We start from the raw sequence: 23,680 nt of genomic DNA on the forward strand, positions 1-23,680 counted from the left end.
CCTGTGATGCGACTTGCAAATGATCACATTGCGATATCGATGCTAAAACGTTATATTGTGCAGTCCTACTGTCTACTATTAGCAGTGCTTCCATGCAAAGTTGACAACTTGTAGAGTGAAAATCGGAAATTGCCTAAATATTCCATAGTAACAGATCTGAGATGTCAATTATCACACTTATGTTGGATGTCATTGTGATTAATGGTGAACTTAAACATACAAATTTGCATCATTTTGAAGGCATTTAACCATTAGAAGATTGATACCTCATCAAAATATATGAATGGAAGCACAATTGAAGAGTTCAGATGCAAAAACCTCTGGAGCCTTGTGAAATTTCATTTTAATATTAGCTTTTTTCCCAGGCTCTGCATGTGCATGTTATGTAATTTCACTATGGAAAACAATAGGTTATTTTCATGGCCTTTACCGTAAAATAACGGATCATACACACAGGAGGCCGAGATAAATGCTCATTTAAAAAAAAAAAAATTCAGATGGCGCTTAGAAATTTTTGCATCTAAACTCTTAAACTTCTTAAACAGAGGCGTATTTATAGTCAAAACAGTTTTTACTCTGTAAAGCTTGATGTTCAAATATGCTGGTATAAACCCTACCATAACTTTCAGTCCTGACAGACAAAACATAAACCCTAATGTAATCCTATAATCCAGACTCAAAGTGATGTGACCATAGACGGCTGTGACCAGACTTTAGTTGGAGTATCACAGTCTGGCTACTGAATGCTTGTTTGATTCCTCTCCTCTCTGTCGCATGATACCACAAACTAATCAGTCCGGACAAGATAAATCCCCTCTAATCACCCTCCACACACTACTGTTATCCACTGTATTTGGCAGTCATGCGTAGGAGGACATTTTGTTCCTGTACACCAACCTCCAAAAATACGCTTTGGCTCTAGAGACGGATGGTGGTATGTCTGGAAAATCTGGGACATGCTAATTCAAAGACAAAGAGGCAACCAAAAGAGACTTGCATCAGCTGCATCTGGAATCGTCTAGGCCACATGTGTCAATTACAAGGCCCGCGGGCCAAATGCGGCCCGTCAAAACATTTAATCAGGCCCGACAACAAGTTTTGGTAATGAAGTTCAAGTGGCCCGTGCTCACTTTCAATATTAGGTCTGTGACAATTACAATATTGAGATGCAGGTGGTGCTGTTGCGCTTTAACACACTCAAGGTTAAAAAAAAAGCCTCACAGACCACCATATTAGGTCTGAAATCCACAAGTTCAGAGTTGTAGGCATCGACAATTGGCATGGATCCTTTCATGATTAGGTTGCCTTTTTAAGGCTAAAAGAATAATTTCAATATAATACAATATCAGCAACCATCTGTAGCTTGTCACAATGTGGTATAACAGTTGTTGGCATTTTGTTTTATCATCAGTTGTTCTGAATATGAAATTGTTTTAAAAGTAGACTACTGTTCTATGCTAGCCTACTGTACTGTTTTATGCTTATAATGGTTAGAGACCATTTATGAAGATTTATGAAGATTTATGAAGTGTTATAGAGATGTTATACAGTTAATACACTTTTATTTTCTCCAATAAATATTTTTTTTAAATGTGTATGTGTGGCCCCTGACTTTACTCACAACAATCCAACCAAGTTTGGATTTGACACCCCTGGTATAGGCCAAAAAAAACAACAACTGTAACCTGCGTGATGGTATATTCCTTTCCGTACCAGCAGGTGGCAGTAGTCTGTATTGTCACTCCACAATAACAGGGAAACCGGAACTATTTTTGCCCATACAAGATGTTAACAAAGCCAATAAGTTCAATTTTCACATTATATTGTGAATCACCACAGGGGAATTTGCTCAGGCAAAATGTCTAATTATAAACCTTATCCTTTGCAAACATTTGAGCAATTCCACTGAACGACAGCTTTATTGTGTTCCCTTTTTTTCCCACTGTGTTCCAAAAAGAGACACATAAACCGTGAGGAGATGCATAATTTTATAGTTTACAAAGTTCAAATGCAAAGAAATAAACAGTAATTTAATGCCCTGCTACATTTGTCATTTGTAATTTCATATACACATAACCACAATTTATACCATTATAAAGATAATCGTGTTCATATAAACACTATAAGTGAGGACTTCTCCCTCAATCCCCGGGTCTGAATGCAGACTAAGTGCAGCAGGTCTCTTGCCCTGTCTATTTCAACCATTAGCCCTGTCGGTAATCTGGAGGATTTAGGTGAACACAGCAGCACGGCGAAGTGTCTAAATGTGAACGAACTCCACTGATAAAGGACAAAGTCGCTATACTCGTACTGCTCTCCCGACAAAAATGCTCGCAGCACACAAACAGCTTTGCTGTATTGGCCCTGACAGGATCATAGGGAAAAACATGCAACAAACCTCGTGGATCTTGGAAACAAACACATACGACCCTTCATGAATGGATAAATACTGTGTGCCGTGGGTCCGTGGATGCAATCTCACCCAGTCATCAACATAGGGTCTCACAGCTTGGTTCTGGCAGATCTGTGTCTTGCCTTCGGAAAGCACGTGCAGTCATGAATAATTAAAAAGCAGGCTCTTCTCATAGGATAAGAAAACTCCGCTATGAATAATAATGAGAAGTCGACACGTTCATCTTCCTGCAGGACAATGACTCAAACCACACCTCTAAAATATAAATGGAGTGGCTTCACAACAACTTGGTAAATGTCCTTGAGTGGCCCAGCCAGAGCCCAGACCTATATCCTGTTAAACATCTCTGGAGAGATCAGAAAATGGCTGTACGCCGTCGCTTCCCATCCAACACGATAGAGTTTAAACTTGAGAGGTAATGGACAAAAATTTATAAAGACAGGTGTGCCAAGCTTGTGGCATCATATTCAAAAAGACTTGAAGCTGTAATTGCTGCCAAAGGTGCATCAACAAAGTATTGAGCAAAAGCTGTGAATACTTATGTACATTTGATTTTTCAGATTTTTTACTTTGAATAAATTTGCAATAAATTCAAAATCTCTTTTTTGTCACTATGGTGTATTGTGTGCAGAAGTGAGGAAATAAATGAATTTAATCAATTTTGGAATAAGGCTGTAACATAAAAAAGTGGAAAAAGGGAAGTGTTATGAATACTTTCCGGATGCACTGTATACTTGCAGATGCCCCAATGTTGCATAATGGCCGACCCCTAACCTCCTGTCAAATCCCAAAATAAAACGTCATTCAAAAAATAAAGGTTAAAAAAAAAATCTAAAGTATTTTGAATATACCAAAGAAGACAAACACCTTTCCACCTTTTCTACACCCCATGTTACTTTGCGTGAATTATGAGAGTAACTTCAGTAGTGGTGTGCCCATCCAAAATTGCAAATTAAACATATGTGCAAAAATATAAGAATATCGCCTAAAACATTTAAAACACCATTTAACAAACAAAAACCATCCAGTCAGCCAAAGAGAACAAAATCGTCATTTCTTGATAAACTGATTCCAGATATCAAAAATAAAAAACAGAATTTGCTGCAGTTGGAACAGCTACTGTGAGCCTTTTTCTTACATAATAAAATACTTGTCCTTCAGAAGACGAAGATGAAATGAAAAGTGTTTTTTGGAGATGTGAGACCACTCTCTGGGAGCACAGCCACTCAAGACAGTTCTGGGGGTAATAATTAAACTGTGTAGAATGAGGTGATGTTTTATCCACATATTTTAGACGTTGAATATTAAAAGGCAGAACAAATAAAGTACTTTCAACATATCACGAATAACAGCAAAAACTGTTACATGACAGACATGTTGATTATTACTGTAGACAAAACAAATGAACATGATCAAACACAGGGAAAGAGCTTTAGCCACAGATATGCTTATGATACTAATGTCACCATAAAATACAAAGTAAAATGTTACTGTCATCATGAATAAAAATAAAGGGATAAGCCAAACATAACTCTCATAACTCTCACTCTCAGTTTTCGCTATATGAATATGGATTATTTACAGCACAACCTTATTATTTAAATCATTTGTTTGTTCTTTTAATTGGAAGTTCCTCTTGATTTGAAATAATTGTAGTCACGTGTTGATAAAGTTGATCATTTATAAGTGTTTGGGCTGACAGACAGAAGGTGACAGACAGAAAGCATCTTGAAGAGCATGCAGAGACAGGAAGGTGTCGTCTATATGACCATGTCATGTTCTGGGGGAGGGTCTATGTTAGTGTGATGAGTCTTTGTACTCACTGACCCTGCGGATGGAGGGAAAACAGCTTTATAATCAGGTTATTACATAACCGTGTCTGTGTGTATTGATGCTGTGGCTGACTCCACACTGTAAAAAAAAAAAGTTGAGTAAACTTAAAATAATTAGGCAACCTATCACACATAGCTTTTTGAGTTAACTCAACAAACAGGGTTTGAAGACCAGTGAACTCAAAATATTTTGTTGAATTCTTTAGTTCTCTGAACAAAAAGTATCATGTTCACCCAACAAGATATTTTTGTTTGCTGAACAAAAAATATCATGTTCAACCAACAGGATATTTTTGTTTGCTGAACAAAAAATATCATGTTCATTCAACAAGACATTTTTGTTTGCTGAACAAAAAATATCATGTTAACCCAACAAGACATTTTTGTTTGCTGAACAAAAAATATCATGTTCAACCAACAGGATATTTTTGTTTGCTGAACAAATATTATCATGTTTACTCAACAAGATCTTTTGTTTGCTGAACAAAAATTTTCACGTTTATTCAACAAGATCTTTTGTTTACTGAACAAAAATGATTATGTTTACCCAACAAGATTTTTTTAGTTTACTGAACAAAATAAAACAAACTGATTCATTATGCATTTACTATTAATTTTTAGGATTCAAATTAAATACACAAGAATAGTCAATTCACTTTTTTTTATTTTTAACTGTGTTCAAATCACAATCCAAAACATTTGCATACAAAATCAGCATTTGACATTAGCCGTGTTCAGCATTGGGCTAGTTTGTACACAACTAGTACTGAATGTTTCCAGATTTGAAAAGATTGTACACTGCCTCAACATAAAATAACTGGCAACCTTACTAAAACCAAGCTATTAGTGTGTCTAAACACTCAAACCAGGTGAATATACAATCATCTAATCAGAGTAAACCCTAAAAGCCACTCCATTCATACAGTCTTTAAAGTGTACTGCACTTTTGTCAACAAAGTACATAAAGTCCAAAAACAGACCTCAAAACATTGAAACAGTGGCACATTAGGAAGTGGTCACGGGTCAGTTGCCGTTACTGTGTGGAGTTTGAATGTTCTCCCTGCGTTCACGTGGGTTTCCTTTGGGTTCTCCGGTTTCCCCCACAGTCCAAAGACGTGTGGCACAGGTGAATTGGGTAGGCTAAAATTGTCCGTAGTGTATGTGTGAATGAGTGTGTATGGATGTTTTCCAGAGATGGGTTGCAGCCGGAAGGGCATACGCTGCGTAAAACAAGTTCATTGCGCTGTGGCGACCCCAGATTAATAAAGGGACTAAGCCGAAAAGAAAATGAATGAATGAATGAATGAACTGAACTCTTGCAGATCATGTGCCACCAACCTCCATAAAACATGCTGAATCACTTAAAAAGTATATTTGAGTTCTTTTGGGTGTTCCATATTCAGTCTATACAAGAGGCTGAACAAGTAAGCGAAGGCTGCAGGCAGATGTGTGATATCCTGAAGTACTATGGCCTCCTCCAAGATTTTAGCGAGGTTCATCACATATTGCAGGGATGCAGAAGTGCCATTATCATCTTCCACCACAGTGAAGATTCCAATCCTTTAATCTCTGGTGCTGTGGTCTTCAGGGTCCGTGTCCTTATAGGAGATTAAGTAATGGGAAAATTAATTGATGTGTAATATTAATTACTACTTATTAATGTTATTACTATTATGCAAAGAAAATAAAAACATGTAATACTTTCGTACATACAAACAGTAACACTTTGAATAGTCTATAATATATAATAATTGAACAATATATTGACAACTTTTTAATATTTAGCAATTTTTTAAACTTTTATTTTACATAAAATTGCAAAGATTTACTTTTATTTGATACAGTTTCAATTGTGAAAGTTGTTTATTGTCCTGTTTAGAATATAACTGAGCCTTTAATTGTCATTCATAAGGGATTTATAAAGCATAAATAGTCCTCACTTTAGATTAGGTCACAACTGGATGAAGTTAAGCTCATAAAGCATATACTAACATACAAAGTAACTATTATTACATACCTTAATATTAGGATATTTAAATGTTAATTTGAATAGTTTATTAATCGTGTACTTAAGCATTCTGAATGATCTTAAAAACACCAACTATTCTTAAATAACTGGTTTGTAAATAATGCGATACTTAAATTAGTAATACAAATGAATCATTAAAGTTAAAAAAAATACAATCATTGAGCACTTCATGTAGAGTTATGCTTAACAGAAAATAAATTAACTATTCGCTAATACTAAAAAAATTATTTATAGCGTGCAGCTATTAAAAGTGTTACCAAGCAGACTAATAAATGTAGAATAGGGTATGAAAATGGGTAACTTACCAGACATATCTTGAGAAAGCAAGCAGAATTTTTACGAAGAAAAATTGGCAATCCCTCAAGAGCTGCTCTTTCTCGATCGGTGACAATATCAGTGACCTAAAGGAAAGTCATTTACAAAGGGTGTTTTACAATCTTATTGTTTTGTAAGTAAAAATGTACTTAGTACATTTAAATGAGCATAGTATTTTATTCATGCTGTTGAAAAAACACATGGCTTTATTTTTAAAAAAGAATTTTGTGGTTTCCATACAATGGAATTTGATAATGGTTGTGTTGGCAAATTTAGAAAAATGTTTAGTTTCATGTGACAATTACTTTGAGTTAAAAACTACAGCTATTATTTTCTATTTTCCTCTTTGAATGTATTCATTTGAAATGGTCACTCAAAACAAGTGAAACATCTGTTATTTATCTTACTTCCATCTCACAATCAAAACACAACTTGACACAATTAAAATTAATGCAAAAGGGCTGGACAATTAAATTGTTGCAATTACGTTTTATTAGACTGTATTACCTGAGCATGAAATTCTTGACAGGACAAAATATGTTGCACATGTTAAAAACATCAGACGGGTGTATAAGAAAAAAAAAATCTTAATGAGTACCTGCTCATCCATCTTGTTTAAAGTTGTATCCATCTCTGGACCCATTGAATCCCTTCTTTTCTGTAGAGTTTCAGGAGAGGTGCTGTATATTTATCAAGTCACTCGATTAACTGTCTCAGGAGATCTACATTACAGATCTGAGAAAACTCTGTGCAGATCTACAATATACAAAAAAACATACATATTAATATTTACACATAAAATATATATATATATATATATATATATATATATATATATATATATATATATATATATATATATATATATATGTAAATGTAAATATTTAAATGTTCAAATGCTGAATACAGATGTATTTTGAATTACCTATAATAATAATGTTGTTTGTTATTTTTAGCATTATCATTACTACCTTGAATGAAACCAAAGCAATTGCAATATAGTGACTTACCTCTTCCTTAAAGTCCAGGTTATCTCTCTCTAATTTCTTCCTGGCTAAATCTCAACAACTTCTTTTGGGCAAAGAGAAAAGGTTTCTTGCATCTGCTGGTGAATGACCGTCAAATTTCACTGATGATAACAAGTCTCACCTCCTCAAGGAAATCTTGCATTGAATTATGTCATTGTCAATATTTCAGTCCTTTTGAGCAAAAAGAAAGAAAAATATATATTTAGCCCTTTATATTTTTTATGTAAATAAAAGCTAGCTGACTGTTAAAGCGAGTTGGTCTGAATATGATAGACATTTAGTCGAGCTAACAAATCAAGCAATGAATTACATGAAAATCACACGATTTTCACACAAATTACACAGTTAAACACGTCACCGTTTGTTCCACTGGCTCTGGTTCGAAGGGAAAAAAGGTTATGATGTGCGCAATGCTGACAGCAATCTAGATAAACAGGACATAATGTTATATTTGACTTGGATACCTGATCTGGTATGTTATATGATACTCATTGTATTAATCGTGAGTTATTAAAGCAAATGACTCGATTGAAATCGCTATTTGTTTCAAATACATTCACTCTAAACTTTTATTGATGTAAATAGCCAAAACTAAGTGCACGAAACAAGTAACTCACGGCTAAATTATAACAAATAGTTCCGTATTAGGATACACGCGCACATCAAAGCCAACATATCAAATAATATAACGTTAGATGACAACAAAAAAAGACATACATACCTATGATTTAGCAGAAACGTCGTTGGCCTGCTCTTAACTAGGGATGGCTGACGTGAAACTGATGTTTTGACACAGTGTCGAGATCCCGAAGCGCAAGTGTTTCGAATCACTGCACCGAAGCATGATCCGAAGCACCCAATTCACGTGACTAAAGTGTTTCGAAACACCTAGTCACGTGATTAAAGCGATTCAAAGCATCGATCAGCTTAGAAACGTTTCGAGACCTGGTGAATCCTAATTTGACTGCCAAGGTCTCCAAATTATCTCTGTCTCAAATGGCTTAGAGCACTGTGGGTTTGCTTATTGATTCTATGCTTAGCATGATGTTTTGGGTTCGAATCCCGACTTCGAAATCATGGTTTTATGTATTTTAATCATGTTTCTGTTTTGTGTAGCCTAAATAGGATACAGCTACAGTTACGCCATCAATTTAGCATCATTTTTGTAACACTGTAAAACAATAATAAATATTTTTACAGTATGGTTGGGTTTAGGGTTTGGGTAGACATTAATAAAATACAATAAATGGGAAATTTAATGAATAATATAAATAATTCTTGATAACTTCAGGCCACCGTTTTTGATCTAGCAACAACCCTGTTTTAAGACAAAAACAAGACATATTTATTCACAAATTGTTTATTCGGATATCAGACCAATGTTGAAACAACGATACAAGAGCAAAGCATTACCAACTGATATTAAAGCATTTTAAAACAACTGCTACTGACTGGCTTCGAAACCTACTACTCCTGCATGGATGTCTGACACCTTAACCACTGTACTATGTTACTTGAAGGATTCTATTTTCACAAAGTGGGGTTTAATCCCTCAATTTGTTCAATCGTTCTTTGCTGACGCTGTTTCAGTGCAATATATATAAAAAATGACCACTAAATGTCACTGTAGAGTGAGGTTTCGAAACGTTTCGAAGCTTCGACACATTTGCTTCGACTGTTTCAGTGTTTCACGAAGCCTCGCTTTGCCCACCACTACTCTTAACCGCTCTATCACGGTCTCTCACATCATTAATACACTGGTAAAATAGATCGGGCAGTCAGATGGGTAGCACATCGCACAAAAACATGTATACAATTATATACAATCGATTATAAAAACGATTGACACGTAGCTCCGCAGAAAGAAAGATGGTTCGTTTTGTCGCGCGCACGTGACAGGTACCCCCTGCAATGAGCTTTGGAAGTAAATTGCGCATGCGCCAGAAGCTTATAAGGCGCATGCGCCAACAAGAAGGGCACGCATCAACGCAAAACTAAGAATTTTGTATTAGTTCAACGAAATATTTTAAGTTTTTCACATTGAAGCACCATATTTGTTGAACAAACTAACTATTATTTGTCAGCATTTCAAATGAAAATATTTAAATTCAGTTAACTTATTAATCTTTGTTCAGAGGACTTTTTGAAAGTTGGCGTTTTTACAGTGCAGAATTAAATGTTAAAATGATGCATGCAAATGTGATGATGCAATGACACCTAGATTTTCTTAAATAAAAAAGAGTGTGGATGGTTTACTAAAGAATGATTGAATTATTGCCAGCTACCATCTTTAATAGATTTATTCACTCAATAATATTGTCGTTTTGGTGGATCTTTTACATTTTTCTTACCATTTTTCTTTAAAATGTTTTTTGCTTTTTTAGTAATTAACCTTTATTCAGTGTTTTCACTAATCTATACTCATATCTTTTATTATTATTATTATTATTATTATTATTATTATTATTATTATTATTATTATTATTATTATTTATGTGTCATTTTTATTTAACTGGTAGATACCAATGATAATAATTAAAATAAACAGATGTGCAGGGCACAAATCTAGCTAACTTGAAGGGATAGTTCACCCAAAAATGAAAATTACCTCATCATTTATTCTACGGCATAGGCTTTTAAACATTTATGAAAAGATATTTTGAAGAATGCTAGTAGCAGCCATCGACTCAATAGGACAATGTAGATTGTTTCAAAGCAGCTTAGTATAGAAGATTATAGTTAATTGAAACTGTATCAGTCCCGTTTTCAGAGTTAAAGTTGTTTAGTTCAGTTCAGTGTGAATTAATGTTCACTGCTGAAAATTCACCTCAGTGGTGAGGAACAAAACTTCACCAATTGACAAAAGTGAAGGGGGAAAAAAACCTTGAGAGAAACCAGGCTCAGTTAGGGAGGACCATTTCTTCTCTGGCCAAACAACCTGTGCAGAGCGGCAGTCTAGGCGCTGGAGGCTGGAGAATGCTGGACGTCCATCGGGGAGAATCTTAAAAATTATATGATGATTTTCTCATCCTCCAGCTGTTCCAAAATTGTTGAGTTTCTTTCTTCTGTTGAATACAAATGCAGATATCTGTGGTGGTCATGGAGGAGCAGAGAGCATGAGACTGATTCCTAAAAAACTCCAGTGACAGATGAGTCTTCGCAATGATCCTGTGGGCCAGCCTGAGCACCCGCAGAGGGTGTGATATAATTTTTTTACATGTCTAATCTACAAAGTCAGCCACTGAGTTGCCGTAAAGGCAACAGGAAAAAAAATCTTGGCTTTTATAGAGTCATCCCTGCTAAACAATCAGGAAATGGTCGTGGGATCCCTAAATTCCTGCATAAATAAATATAGACAAAATACATTACACCAATGTTGGAGAAATAGGAATATATTGAAAAGAAATAAGAAAGAGGCTGCCTGTCAATCATCAGCTTAAGCCAGTCCTAAAAAAAAACACAAAACACACTGCTAAATTGCTTTAGCCATCAACCAACGACGGGCCTCTAATCGTTTCAGTTTAGCGTGTTCTTAGTCCCCCAGCACGGGTGTAATTTACTTCATTATTTATCAGCCTGCACTATTCATTAGTTGTGTATTTATTTAAGCAGGGATTTGTGGATGTATGTACTCATTTATTTATTTGCGTATTTATTTATTGTTTTATTTATGCAGGGATTTATGAATAGATTCGTTGAATTTCTTTTTCGGCTTAATCCCTTTATTAATCAGGGATAGCCACAGCGGAAAGAATCGCATATGTTTTACGCATGCAGCGGATACCTTTCCAGCTGCAAGGCATCCCTGGGAAACAACCATACACACTGATTCACACACATACACTATGGCCAATATTAGCTTACCCAGTTCATCAAGAGCTCATGTCTTTGGACTTGTGGTGAAACCTACGCGAACATGGGGAGAACATGAAAACTCCACACAGATGTGCCAAGTGACCCTGCATAGATTTGCTTATTTATCCCTTTACTTAAGTGTCTTTTCTTTTTTCTTCTTCCTCTTTATTGTTTTTGCAGGTGTGGTCCACCATAGCTTGTGGTCGACGATGACAAGAGGGACAAGTGGAAAAACAAATCAAAAATGTCCCCAGGCCCTGCCGGCTGCATTTGGGTCCGAATTTTCATTGCCAATCTTGATTGCCAATTGATATAACTTAATTTGGGTCACTTTGGATGAATTTCCACAGTCATTGAATAGCCCAGACGATGTTACCGAGCTACAGCGTCGACTGTGTTTTATCCAGCTGATAGGAGCGCTCGACGGTGGGCCGCACTTTTAACTGTCGCTTAGACTGATGAGGTAGACTCTACACGGCTTTTCGAGCAATGTGCTGTCATTTTTGCTTGCTTAAATCTTTGTTTTATTTTATTTGTAGCCATTTTAAGGGCAAAGTTCGCTTCCCACAATGCATTGCAGCAACGAATGACCAATCGAATGACCAATCGAGGGGAATGCTGCGTTCCAGATGTGTCTTTTCCGCTTTCTGCATAGAAATCATGTCGAGAACGTCAAACAATACCGCATACTCGGACGTGGGAGCGTAAGGCAGGCCGTGGGACACGTAAAGGGCAGTGGGACACGTACAACTCGCCGAAAGTCACCCTTTATTGGCCGTTTGAGTGACAGGCGATCCGGCCGCCATGCTTTGCACCAGGCCCCAAGGACCATGAAGAGACCCAGGCAGCAAACGATTAATCCACCCCGTCACCCCTTAGATACGTCACTTTTTTGTCTTGCTTGATATTCCGGCTTTTTGTGCTTTGACTTATGTGTTGGGGTATCGGTATACTTATACATGTAGTGACTTTATTCTTCAATATGGAAGTTTTCGTGTTTTCAATTCAGTCTTTTTTTTGCTGCTATCTCCGTGGTCTCTGGTTTCTAAAGGCTGATTTATACTTCTGCATCAAGCACACGCGTATGCTACCGTTCAGCCTACGTGTTGACGCATAGCCCTACGCCGTGGCCGTCGGTGTTGCTGACATGCACCTCTCAAAAAATGTAACTACACGTCGCACCGAGCTCCGAATGGAAAGTTTTGTTTTGTGTTTACCTCATAGTTAAAGTTGTTGCATGTCTGCCACTTCCAGCCTCAAATGAGCAAGTTTAAGACAATTGTACATTGAGGAAGAGTTCAGAAAAAACAAAACAGCAGCAAAGAAACTCGACACAGAGGCACATTTACACCTCAGTGCCAACTAGCGTTTCGGAAGTGTTATTACAGACCAACAGAGACAGCGCGCAGAAGAATAAATGCACATCTACGCACGTTGCATGCGCCATGGGTTACGCCGGTCACTTGACGCAGAAGTATAAACCAGGCATAGGTGATACTTTTTAGCATAAACTCTGGTTTAAGCCTTCAGGCAGAGAATGATTTATGACTGACATTTTGGTAACTTGCGCATCAAGGAAATGTAGAATGGAAGCCAAATGATGACTCATCCTGTTTACTCATTAAATGTTGTTTATCAGAACTGATGGTTCCATAACAGACCTTTACCAATCACTGAATTTCAGTACACAAAATATTCTTTAAAATGATTAAAATGTTACTTATATTTTTAAAATGTTGTTTAAATTGATAACTAGTTCTTATATGAAATAATCACTGAATGTTTTTAAGGGGCCAGTTAGTTTTTTCATTAACATAATGAAGCATTTATCTCATGTCTAGCAAGAATCCACACAAAGAGAATCGACACAAATCTGTTGAGGCTGTAACACATATTACATTTGAACTAAACATGCAGTTAATTAATTATGGACATATAAGAGACTACAAAAACATAAAGTAAATGTGTGATTTTACTTAAACAATAATTTATAGATCGTTGAGAAATCCCCCGTTGTTACAACAAATAACCGTAATTCAAATAAGTTATGATCTTTACTGCCATCTTGTGGTGATGTTGAAAAAATACTTCATTCTGCAATGGGTCAGGTAGTCCAAACCCATGGTTCCCAAAGTAGGGGTCAGGACCCCCTGGGGGGTACAATAAAATACATGACAATGAACAGGCCACAACTGAACATTGAGGATGATCTCTGAGCGGCGGTCTCCAAAATTAAATAGACTTAGAACAGACTTGTGCTGAAAATGTGCCCACAAGTCTCTTTAGGTGAGGTTAATATTAAATCAAACAAATTAATAAATGACTATAAAAATGATATTGTTGTTACTGTTGCACTTTTTTTGTGTGTTGTCAATATGCTAGTGTTTATATGGACCTATTGATGTGTTATTTTGGGGGTGGCGGGCTGAAATGTTTGGCAACACTAGGTTTAAACAGATGATTTTATTTCAACTCAATTATTTGTATATCATAAACATCCAATTATCCACATTGCTGTTGCAATAATGTAAAAATAATTCAATTAACTGTGATCATCATTGGTTTCTTTGTGGTGATGTTGAGCTTGTATGCAATGCTATGATTGCTTAAGCTGAGTTGAAGGGTCTTGTTATGAGCCCCTGTGTCAGTAAAGTAAAGACTTACAGATGCTTGTGTCATATTAAGCTTGACATAAGCCCAGAGCAGTTTAAATAGAGCAGTTAGCGGACTATATGCTAAATGATTATATAATGCTGCTTATGTAATTCAGACCTAAGCAAGACTCACTTGTTACTATTAATAGCCTCACTCCAAAATACATATTTATCTGTAAGGATATGGTACATTTGGGGTTTTTGTTTAAGATGTAGTTGATGTTTTATTTGGCAAATATATTTGAACACAATGACTGTGTAATGAATTCCTATTTGGATTCTGTGGGAACAAAGCAGTGTGACACTAAGTGATTTACAATGCAAATGCATTGGCAGTCTCCACAGCTCAAATATTGTTATATTGTGATATGGTCAAAACAGTATCATGTTCCAGCTGACTGAAACAGAGAAGCAAACTGTTCTTTATCTTAGCCTGCAAATTAATGCTGGAATTGTATTTACTTCTGGTTAGATGTAACATATCTGATCTCAGCATTGGTTTTATGCATGATTCTTAAGGATTTACAGTAGAAGAGATATAAGGAGTGTTAGTGGTATGATTTATTATGTACAATGCATTTAAATGGCTTCGATTGAATGTTATGTGAGTTTTTGAAATATAAATCCACAATTTTAACCAAATTGCTAAAACATTTTCATGCCTAGAATATATACTGTAAGTACACCTCCTTTGAAAATGTTTATAAACTTCTTACTGATTACATATAAGATATATTGCTATATAGTTTTGTTTTTTTTTTCTTCATCAACAAATCTTGATGTTAAATAATTTTGTTAGAAGGTTCAAATTTTGCATTTGGTACTGACAAATTTAATGTAATATATATATATATATATACACACACACACACACACACACACACACACATTTGAATTATTGACCCCCCTTTCAATTGTTATTTCTTTTTTAAATGTTTCCTAAATGATGTTTAACAGAGCAAGGACATTTTCACAGTATGTCTGATAATATTATTCCTTCTGGAGAAAGTCTTCTTTGTTTTATTTCAGCAAGAATAAAATCAGTTTTTAATTATTTGAAGGTCATTTTAAGGTCAATATTATTAGCCCCTATAAACTTTTTTTTTTTTTCGATATACAGAACAAACCATCCTTATACTATAACTTGCCTAATTACCCTAACCTGCCTAGTTAACCTAATTAACCTAGTTAAGCATTTAAGTGTCTTGAAAAACATCAAGTCAAATATTATTTTCTGTCATCATGGCAAAGATACAATGAAAAATAATAAAAATAAAATAAAAAAATCTCTCCGTTAAACAGAAGTTAGGGGGGGAAATACACAGGGGGCTAATAATTTGATTTCAACTGTATATAAAAAGTTGTTTTATATATATATATATATATATATATATATATATATATATATATATATATATATATATATATATATATATGGATGTTTTTTTCTGAGAAATCTGGATTTGCTCGTTTTATGCTGCACACTATCATTAAAAAAATTAAAACACTTTTACATTTTTTTTTAGTTGCTCCAATTTTCTCCATCAGTCAACAGGCAACCTATAGGCTACTTCTGTTTGTCAGTGAGTCCACAGTATATTCTGAGTTCAGTCCTATCTCTATTTTAGAGAACCACCTCAAAATATTCTGCTTACAATTTGCGAGTCAATGTGCTCATTAGAAAAATGTATCACTGTTTTATTGGCTAGTGAAAAGACTTTCTTTGACAAACTTATTTGGATAGCCACCATTTAAACTAAAAAATGTCGTGGTTAAATATATTTGCAAAACCATATAACTTATGGTTAGGGCTACCGCTGTCAGCCAATAGGTATTTTGTTATTTTAAAATTAAAGCATTTTATGTTAAGGCCAATTAAAGTAACGTCAGTAGTTACTATTTTTAACGTACCCCACGGCTAAATTAACAGGAAACACTGATGACTAAAGTTGATGATGCAGTCGCGCGTCGATGACAATTTACCAAACACGTTTGGGCACGACGGAGGAATGTTGCAAAATTGGCTAGTCAGCGTCCTGCCGTGACTTGTGGTAACGTAAGTTTGAGTCTTAAAACGAATACGTATATTCTTCTAGACTGCCAGCTTGACTTAAGTGGATAGATACTGTGTGAGGCTAGATTTGCTCTCACACCCCTCTCTCAGCGCTCACTCCGCCCTGCCGCCGTCAGTTTATAGAAGGAAGCGCCGAGACATCAGAGAGAAGATCGCCTGTGTGCCAACTAATCTGAGCTGAAGATGGCTGACGGAAAACTAGGTACCAACATTGGGGGTAACATTGGCGCGGGAGCTGGCATCCTGGCCAAACGCTTTCAGAAATCAATGAATCGAGCACAAGAGAAGGTAGGTAGGTTTTGGAGTTCAGGATCCATGCCTCTCATGTCATGCTGCTGAGGGTGTGTGTTTTGTGTGTGAAACTTGTTTGTTCAAGTAACATGACAGTTCTAAAGAAAAACTGTACAAATGTACCTAAAATATGTCAACACTATGAGTTGCAGAGCTGTTTTTTCGTTTTCAGTTGTGTGAACACAAAGACTGCCACTTCCTGCCCTCAATCACTTCCTCCAAGAGCTCAACTCTTACTTTGAATTTACTTTTCAGCTGACTGTAGCAGTTTTTTTGACAACAAAAATATACAGTTGTCTAAATTTGGAAATGTACAATTTGCTAAATAGTTCCTGTGTGCATTTCTAGTCTTTCCTCATCTTTAGGAATAGTTGCTGAGAATGCATGGCTTGTCATTTTTTTCAGTGGCCATATCATGACAACTGTTGATCCTTCATGCCTGACTGTTCAGTTATTGATGATTACTGTGATCGTCATGTTGGCTGTAGGTCCTGCAGAAGCTGGGAAAAACCATGGAGACCAAAGATGAGCAGTTTGAGGAGTGCTCTGCCAATCTGAACAAACAGCAGGTACTTTCATAATAATGAGCTTATTTATTTATTGCATATTTATTTATTTACTTATTTTTTGTGTGCAACACATATGAAGTCTGCATTAAATAGAGTCTGATTTTAATAATGTACAGTGCTGTTTTTGAAACGGTTTGGGCTAGGTAAGTTGTGTTTTATGGAAACGATAGAGACATTGAAAGTAACAGGAAACTCCACCTTTAGAAAATGTTAATATATGACTGCAGCTTTCTGCGGTTACAGTAGCTAATGATGACCTTTTCTGCCCTTTTTCTGATGCTTTTCATAACCACAACCAACAGAGTAAGCTCCTTTGAAATGCTATATTTGATTGGTAACACTTTTGATTAATAATGTTAACAACCTTGTTATGTTATATTGACCCAGTTTTTTCATTTAGAAACTTCAAATCCTATTCAACATCCTGGATACATCACACCCCAGCGAATGTGTTGCATTTAACAGTAGATGAATGACAGTAAATTATTTTACACTATAATGACAACAAATCATAATCAATATTTAAGATGATCATAAATATGCATAAAATCATTTAAAAGTAATTAAATGCTTTTCACAATTTTTTTTTTTTTGGTGATTTAAAAATGACTGATTTTGTGGTGGTAATTCACAGAAATTTGCGAACAATTTAGCGATTTAAAAATAAAAATAAAAAAATTATTTACCTATACAATGCTGTGGTACAATCTGTAATATTTTATAATTATTAATTGAATTACTATGGCACTGCTAAGTCAACAGTTAAATATGGAGCCAGATCAGTCTCAAAATCATTACATTTACAAAATTCATACATGCACAGCACAATTCACATTTTATAAAGGTAGCCTACTATGTTATGCAATCTGACACAATGATAGTGACACAGATCATAAAAATAAAGCTTCTTTATTTTGGTCTCTTGTCAAGACAGGATCTAAAATAACTAAAACGATAGGGATTAAGCCAAAAGAAGGTTGTTTAACTCTTACTTTTACCCATGATCATCCTTTCTCTTTTTTTAGATTTTACTTCCCAAAGCATCTGACATCATGTCACTCACTCAGGACATGCGTCAGGTGCTTCCCCTACCGTAATTCACCTAAAACACGGATTGCAGAGAAACTGCTCAATGGCAGGGAAGCGTTTGTCTCATCAACAGCAAAAAAACAAAAAAAACAAAAACTAAATCATTTATCAATTTGACTCCCATTATAATACCAGACATAAATGTAAAGCACAAATAATGTCCTTCAATACAGTCATGTCCAGCAGCCGTCATCCATGAACAAATCTCCATCATTGTGAGCTGCTGGGTTTTCTGTCTGCCCCACTGCTCTGATTGTTAGATGTTTGCTCATACATTCTTTGCAGTCTAAAATGCGTCAAACACAGAAAATGGCCAATTCGCACCACAGGATGTCTAATCGCATCTTTACATTGACTTCACATGTAAATCACTCGCGCTTCATCCTTGTCTACTTACTGCACAGGCTGCAAAACAACCCCCCCTTTCATGTAATGTTAGGATTGTGATTGAGCAGGTGAGATGGCATTTTTCAAGAGACACTCAAATACATCACCTGCACTGTGTATGCAATGTCTTTAAGTCTATATGTCTATATGTAAATCATGTAAAACAATTAATGGCAAATTAAAATAAATCTAATTTGATTATATGTTTTGAATTTTTTTGCGATCATTTTGCGTTTAAATTAAGAATTTTGCAGGATCGCAAAAAAAAAACAAAGGTCCTAATACAGTTTGAGTTAAAAAAGGAAAACTGATGAGGTAGACTCTACACAGCTTTTCGAGCAACGTGCTGTCATTTTTGCTTGCTTAAATCTTTGTTTTATTTGTAGCCGTTTTAAAGGGCAAAGTTCGCTTCCCACATTGCATTGCGTCAACGAACGACCAATCAAGGGGAATGCTGCGTTCCAGACGTGTCTTTTCCGCTTTCTGCGTGGAAATCATGTCGAAAACGCCAAACAATACCGCGTACTCGGACGTGGGAGCGTGAGGCGGGCCGTGGGACACGCAAAGGGCAGTGGGACACGTACAACTCACCGAAAGTCAAACTTTGTTGGCCGTTTGAGGGGGTCTGCCATATGTCTGTTTACCCTGGTTGGAAACTCAATGTTTAATCTTTTAATGTGATAATTAAAAGTGTGTATAAGGAGATCCAAATATTTTAAAAACAAAGGTCTTAATACAGTTTGAGTTAAAAAAGGAAAATATAAATATCAAAGCTAAATCAACTGTTAACAATAGCTATATTAGTATCGCAAGAGACTGAAACATTTCTGATTGATTTTTTCAGACAGATGGCATCAGACTCTACAAGGACGTTAAAGCTTACTACAATGCGGTTAAAGGTAATGTCAGCATGTTTATTTTCTTAATTTACTATGAGTCTATTGAACCAATTGGAAAAATTAATAGCTGTTAATAAAAAGTTATTTTACTAAATAATGGTTACAACAGTTTATTGCAGTGCACACTTTCTAGTTACTTGCTAACTGTGCTCTGATGCCAGTACAGATTTAGCCTGTATGCTGCTGGGTAATTGTGAAAGTGATGGTGGCTTGTTCTGAACATTAGAAGATAGAATAGTCAGTCTTGGTTGCATTTCTCTGAGCATGTGGGGAAGTGAATGTCTGTTATTAATGGAACTGAAAATGCTTATTGTGTAAACGTCTACCAGAATAGTTGACCTATCCACTTGAATTGTGGGCGTACTTTGCAGATGTGGGCTTGCAGAAAATAAGAAGATGGTTGTGGTCTTGTTGCTCAAATTCTGCACAGATTTGATGGAAACTAAAATCACCACAGGGTTTTTTTCAGCCTCCAGGTGTTCATGAAAAAAGATGACTTGGTCATAAGTAGGGCGGCACGATATTGGAAAATTCTGATATTGTGATATGAATAAAGATTCACAAGATAGTTTGAATAGGACTATTTCAAAGTTTTCTGAGGAGTCTAACAGTTTTCAGGTACAGCAAAAAAAAAAAAAATTAATTTGTTTTGTCTTATTTCCTGTCCAAATATTTAAAAAAAAAAAAACAAGTAAAATATTGTTTTGTTTTCGCCGTCAGAAGAAATAAGTCACAATTAAAAGATTCTCCTCAAAACAAGCTAAATTATCTGCCAGTGGAATAATCTGGTGTTTGCTTTAAAATGTAGATATTTGGACTAGAAAAAGGACAAAGATTTTTGTTTTGCATAAGTCATATACATTTTTGTATAATTACAGTGATTAAAAACATCTGATCTGACAGATGTGATCTGTAGCTACTGCTCAACTATAATTTCAAGTCATTGTGCATATCTTTGCGATGTGAATATTGCGGATGTGAACATTGCAATATCAATGCTAAAACAATATATATTGTGCAGCCCTAGTTGAGTATTGGCACAGAATAAGCTATTAATAAATTAAAGTCTTCCTGTGGCTGTAAAGATGTGCAGGTAATTGGGTTGTTTGATAGTCAAATAATGTAGAAATTTTAATCTAGAATACAATTAATCAAATGCATTTCTGTCGAGCACTGTTTGTTTTTATTAGTTTTTTCTTTTGTGCTTGATTACTATAGCATACATCAGAAAAACCACTTACAGGTCAATTTTAGAATTTCCTAATAGTACAATCACACCTTTGTTGCTTGCAGTGGCTTGTTTTTGGATGGATTTAGAGATGAGACTACTGCCAGATTGTGTAACAGTTTTGAAAGAAGGTGTCATGTGATGTTTTGTACACTCCCTACTTTTCAGTGATGCATGAATCATCCAAACGGCTGTCCCAGACTCTTAAAGATATCTATGAACCAGACTGGCATGGTGTAGAAGATCTTACTGTCATAATGGAGGTAAACAAGTTCTTTTTTGTTTCATTATGATCTCTCATTTCTCCTCGTCTTGATCATGTTTTTATATTACAGAGTGAGGATCTTTTGTGGAATGACTACGAGGAGAAGCTAAACGATCAAGTCGTTCGAACAATGGAGAACTACACCGCACAGTTCCAAGATGTCAAAGTTTGTAAAGCTGCCAAATTACAAACCTTCATTAGTTCCAGCTTTAATTTAGAGTGATAATATCAGATGCCAATGCCATGGTACAATCTGTAATATTTAATAATTATTTATTGAAGTGCTATGGCACTTCTAAATCAACAGTTAAATATGGAGCCAGATCAGTCTCAAAAATCATACATTTACAAAATAAAATGCATACATGCACAGCACAATTCACATTTAAAAAGACAATTGGTAAATGCACAAACCCAATCTGTAAAATCAAAACTCGATTCAATAATACACAAATCCAACTCGAAAATTTAAAACATGATTCAAAAATAGACAAATCCAATTAAAAAATTAAAAACACGATTCAAAAATACACAAATCCAACTCGCAAATTCAAAACACGAATCAAAAATAGACTAATCCAATTCATAATTCAAAACACCATTCAAAAATCCAATTCGTAATTTCAAAACACGATTCAAAATTACACAAATGCAATTTGTAAATTTAAAACACGATTCAAAAAGAGACAAATGCAATTCGCAATTTTAAAAAAACAATTCATAATAGACCCAAATTTAATTCATTTGGTGAAAATATTCCAGCTTTTTACTTGTGAATTTATGAATCGTTTGTTGTATTTATGGATTGTGTTTTGAATTTACAAATTAGATTTTATAATCGTAAATTGTGCTGTGCATGTATGAATTTTATTTTGTAAATGTATTATTTTTGAGACTGATCTGGCTCCATAATTAAAGGCATATTTCACCCAAAATGAACATTTTGTCATCATTTACACACCCGTCCAAACCAAAGGTCAACAAGTGAGACCTTTTCAGTAGTGCTGCACTATATATCGTTTCAGCATCGTTATCGCAATGTGATCATTTTCGATAGTCACAACACAGGATCTGCAATGTAAAGTTCAGCTTCAGTTTATTCATCCCTCAGGATGTTTGAGAGTTATAGCTGAGCAAGAAACATATTGTTGAGTGATTGTGAAGTTTAACGTTAATAGAGCGAAAGAGTGCTTATTTGCTTTGTTTTTCAGGCCTATGACTTTAAGATTTCATTTTGTTATTTGTGTACAAGAAATTATAATAATTACAATTGTCATCAACAATTTGTTGCATTTAACTTTTATGCAATGAAGACTATTAGACTATACAGTTAGGCTCACCAAAAATCAAATATAATATAGTGTACAGATTATCTGGCCTATGACATCATCTTAGTCAATATAAAATTATGAGTTCTTTCCAAATTTATCTGAAAAAGTCATCTGGTGAAATAATTAAATTCATATCGCAATAAATACCGCAGAAAAACAAAATATCACAATGTCTGATGTCCATGTAGTGCAGCACTACTTTTCAGTCATTTTGCAGCTGAACATTTTTTCATGCTACTGTGAAAAAAATATTTTCACTAATCAGAGCTGTTATATAAATATAGCCAAGAGGCGCCAAAAGATAGTGACCTTTTTGTTTGCTTGTCTTTCTTAGAAATTCATCAAATGTTTAGACTGGTATAGTTAGTTTTATGAATTGGGCATTGGCCTGTACTGCTTTAGAAGTACGATGCTCGACATATACATGTACACCCCTCACAAATCTATTTTTTAAACTAATATTTTTAATAGGAAGCTATACAATTATATTTGTGCATGTATGTTAGATTAGTCAGTACTGAAGCCAAATCTGCAGCTTATCTAACAAAATAACTTACAAGGGTATGAAACAAATTAAGGGTGAATAAAAGAGGAGAGAAATTGAGTTTTTAGGTGCACTGTCACTTTAAGCTCACTGTTCTGTTGCTATACATTCTGTAATTCTGTGATCTTGCAGGAAAGAGTAGCTAAACGAGGAAGGAAACTAGTTGATTATGATTCGACCCGTCATCATCTGGAGGCGTTACAAAGCGCCAAGAAGAGAGATGATGCCAAAGTAAATAAGGTCAGCTAACATTTGATCATTTCAACATCTTATTTAGAAATAATCCATATTGCAAATGTATATTTATAGCTGAACTGTTTGTATGGTCATTGTTTCTAATTCCTCTCAGGCTGAGGAAGAGTTTAACAAAGCCCAGGAGGTATTTGAAGACATTAACAAAGAGTTGAGAGAGGAACTGCCTGTTCTCTATCAAAGGTTGGTGCAGCTTTATCAAACAAAATTCCCCAAAAATTCCTCCCAGTTAAACAAAAACGTTCCTGATGGTACAAATAGTAACTTAATTTGGGTACACTCTCTTCCTGCTTTCAGTCGTATCAGTTGCTATGTCACCATGTTCCAGAACATCTCAAACCTGCGGGATGTTTTCTACAAGGAGATGAGTATGGTAAGAATTGCACTTTTCCTGTTGTGAATTACAGTTTTTCTTGATTTGCTTTGACGCATCTTACAAGATTTCTTTTGTATTTAAAATGTGTAGTGTTACAGCAAACAGTAATCTTACAGGACCTCTGAGAAGAACATTTGCATGTATAAGATCTACTTTGACTCACTGAATGACTTTTATTTATTGATTAGATAATTTATTTATTTTTTTTATCAGTATGAGCTGCATCATTCTCTTTTTAGTAACCATGTT

General features: G+C 35.2%; 1 protein-coding gene and 2 long non-coding RNA genes across 8 annotated transcripts in view; 1 reads left to right on the forward strand and 2 right to left on the reverse strand.

Moving 5' to 3' along the window:
• Window positions 1–21,672, reverse strand: part of LOC141386321 (uncharacterized) — a 27,066-nt gene extending 5,394 nt beyond the window's left edge. The window contains exon 1 of one of the 2 annotated variants that reach the window (XR_012408077.1): window positions 21,222–21,672. This is a non-coding gene — a long non-coding RNA (uncharacterized lncRNA). The remainder of the gene's footprint in view (window positions 1–21,221) is intronic. The other variant, XR_012408078.1, reaches the window with a different exon arrangement.
• LOC137495995 (uncharacterized) lies at window positions 4,892–8,438 on the reverse strand. Its single transcript, XR_011016030.2, has 5 exons — window positions 8,339–8,438; window positions 7,600–7,788; window positions 7,188–7,345; window positions 6,580–6,675; window positions 4,892–5,843 (listed from the first exon to the last, which is right to left on the reverse strand). It is a non-coding gene; the product is annotated as an uncharacterized lncRNA (long non-coding RNA).
• bin2b (bridging integrator 2b) overlaps window positions 16,096–23,680 on the forward strand; it is a 13,186-nt gene continuing 5,601 nt past the window's right edge. The window contains 9 exon segments of one of the 5 annotated variants that reach the window (NM_199796.1): window positions 16,096–16,182; window positions 16,291–16,488; window positions 16,980–17,060; window positions 19,381–19,435; window positions 20,832–20,926; window positions 20,999–21,094; window positions 22,936–23,043; window positions 23,153–23,238; window positions 23,353–23,428. In NM_199796.1, the coding sequence (NP_956090.1) occupies window positions 16,384–16,488; window positions 16,980–17,060; window positions 19,381–19,435; window positions 20,832–20,926; window positions 20,999–21,094; window positions 22,936–23,043; window positions 23,153–23,238; window positions 23,353–23,428 (702 nt within the window). In that variant the 5' untranslated portion in view covers window positions 16,096–16,182; window positions 16,291–16,383. 5 annotated transcript variants of the gene reach the window in all.

The sequence above is a fragment of the Danio rerio genome, chromosome 6 (genome assembly GCF_049306965.1).
Source record: "Danio rerio strain Tuebingen ecotype United States chromosome 6, GRCz12tu, whole genome shotgun sequence".
Classification (NCBI taxonomy): Eukaryota; Metazoa; Chordata; class Actinopteri; order Cypriniformes; family Danionidae; genus Danio; species Danio rerio.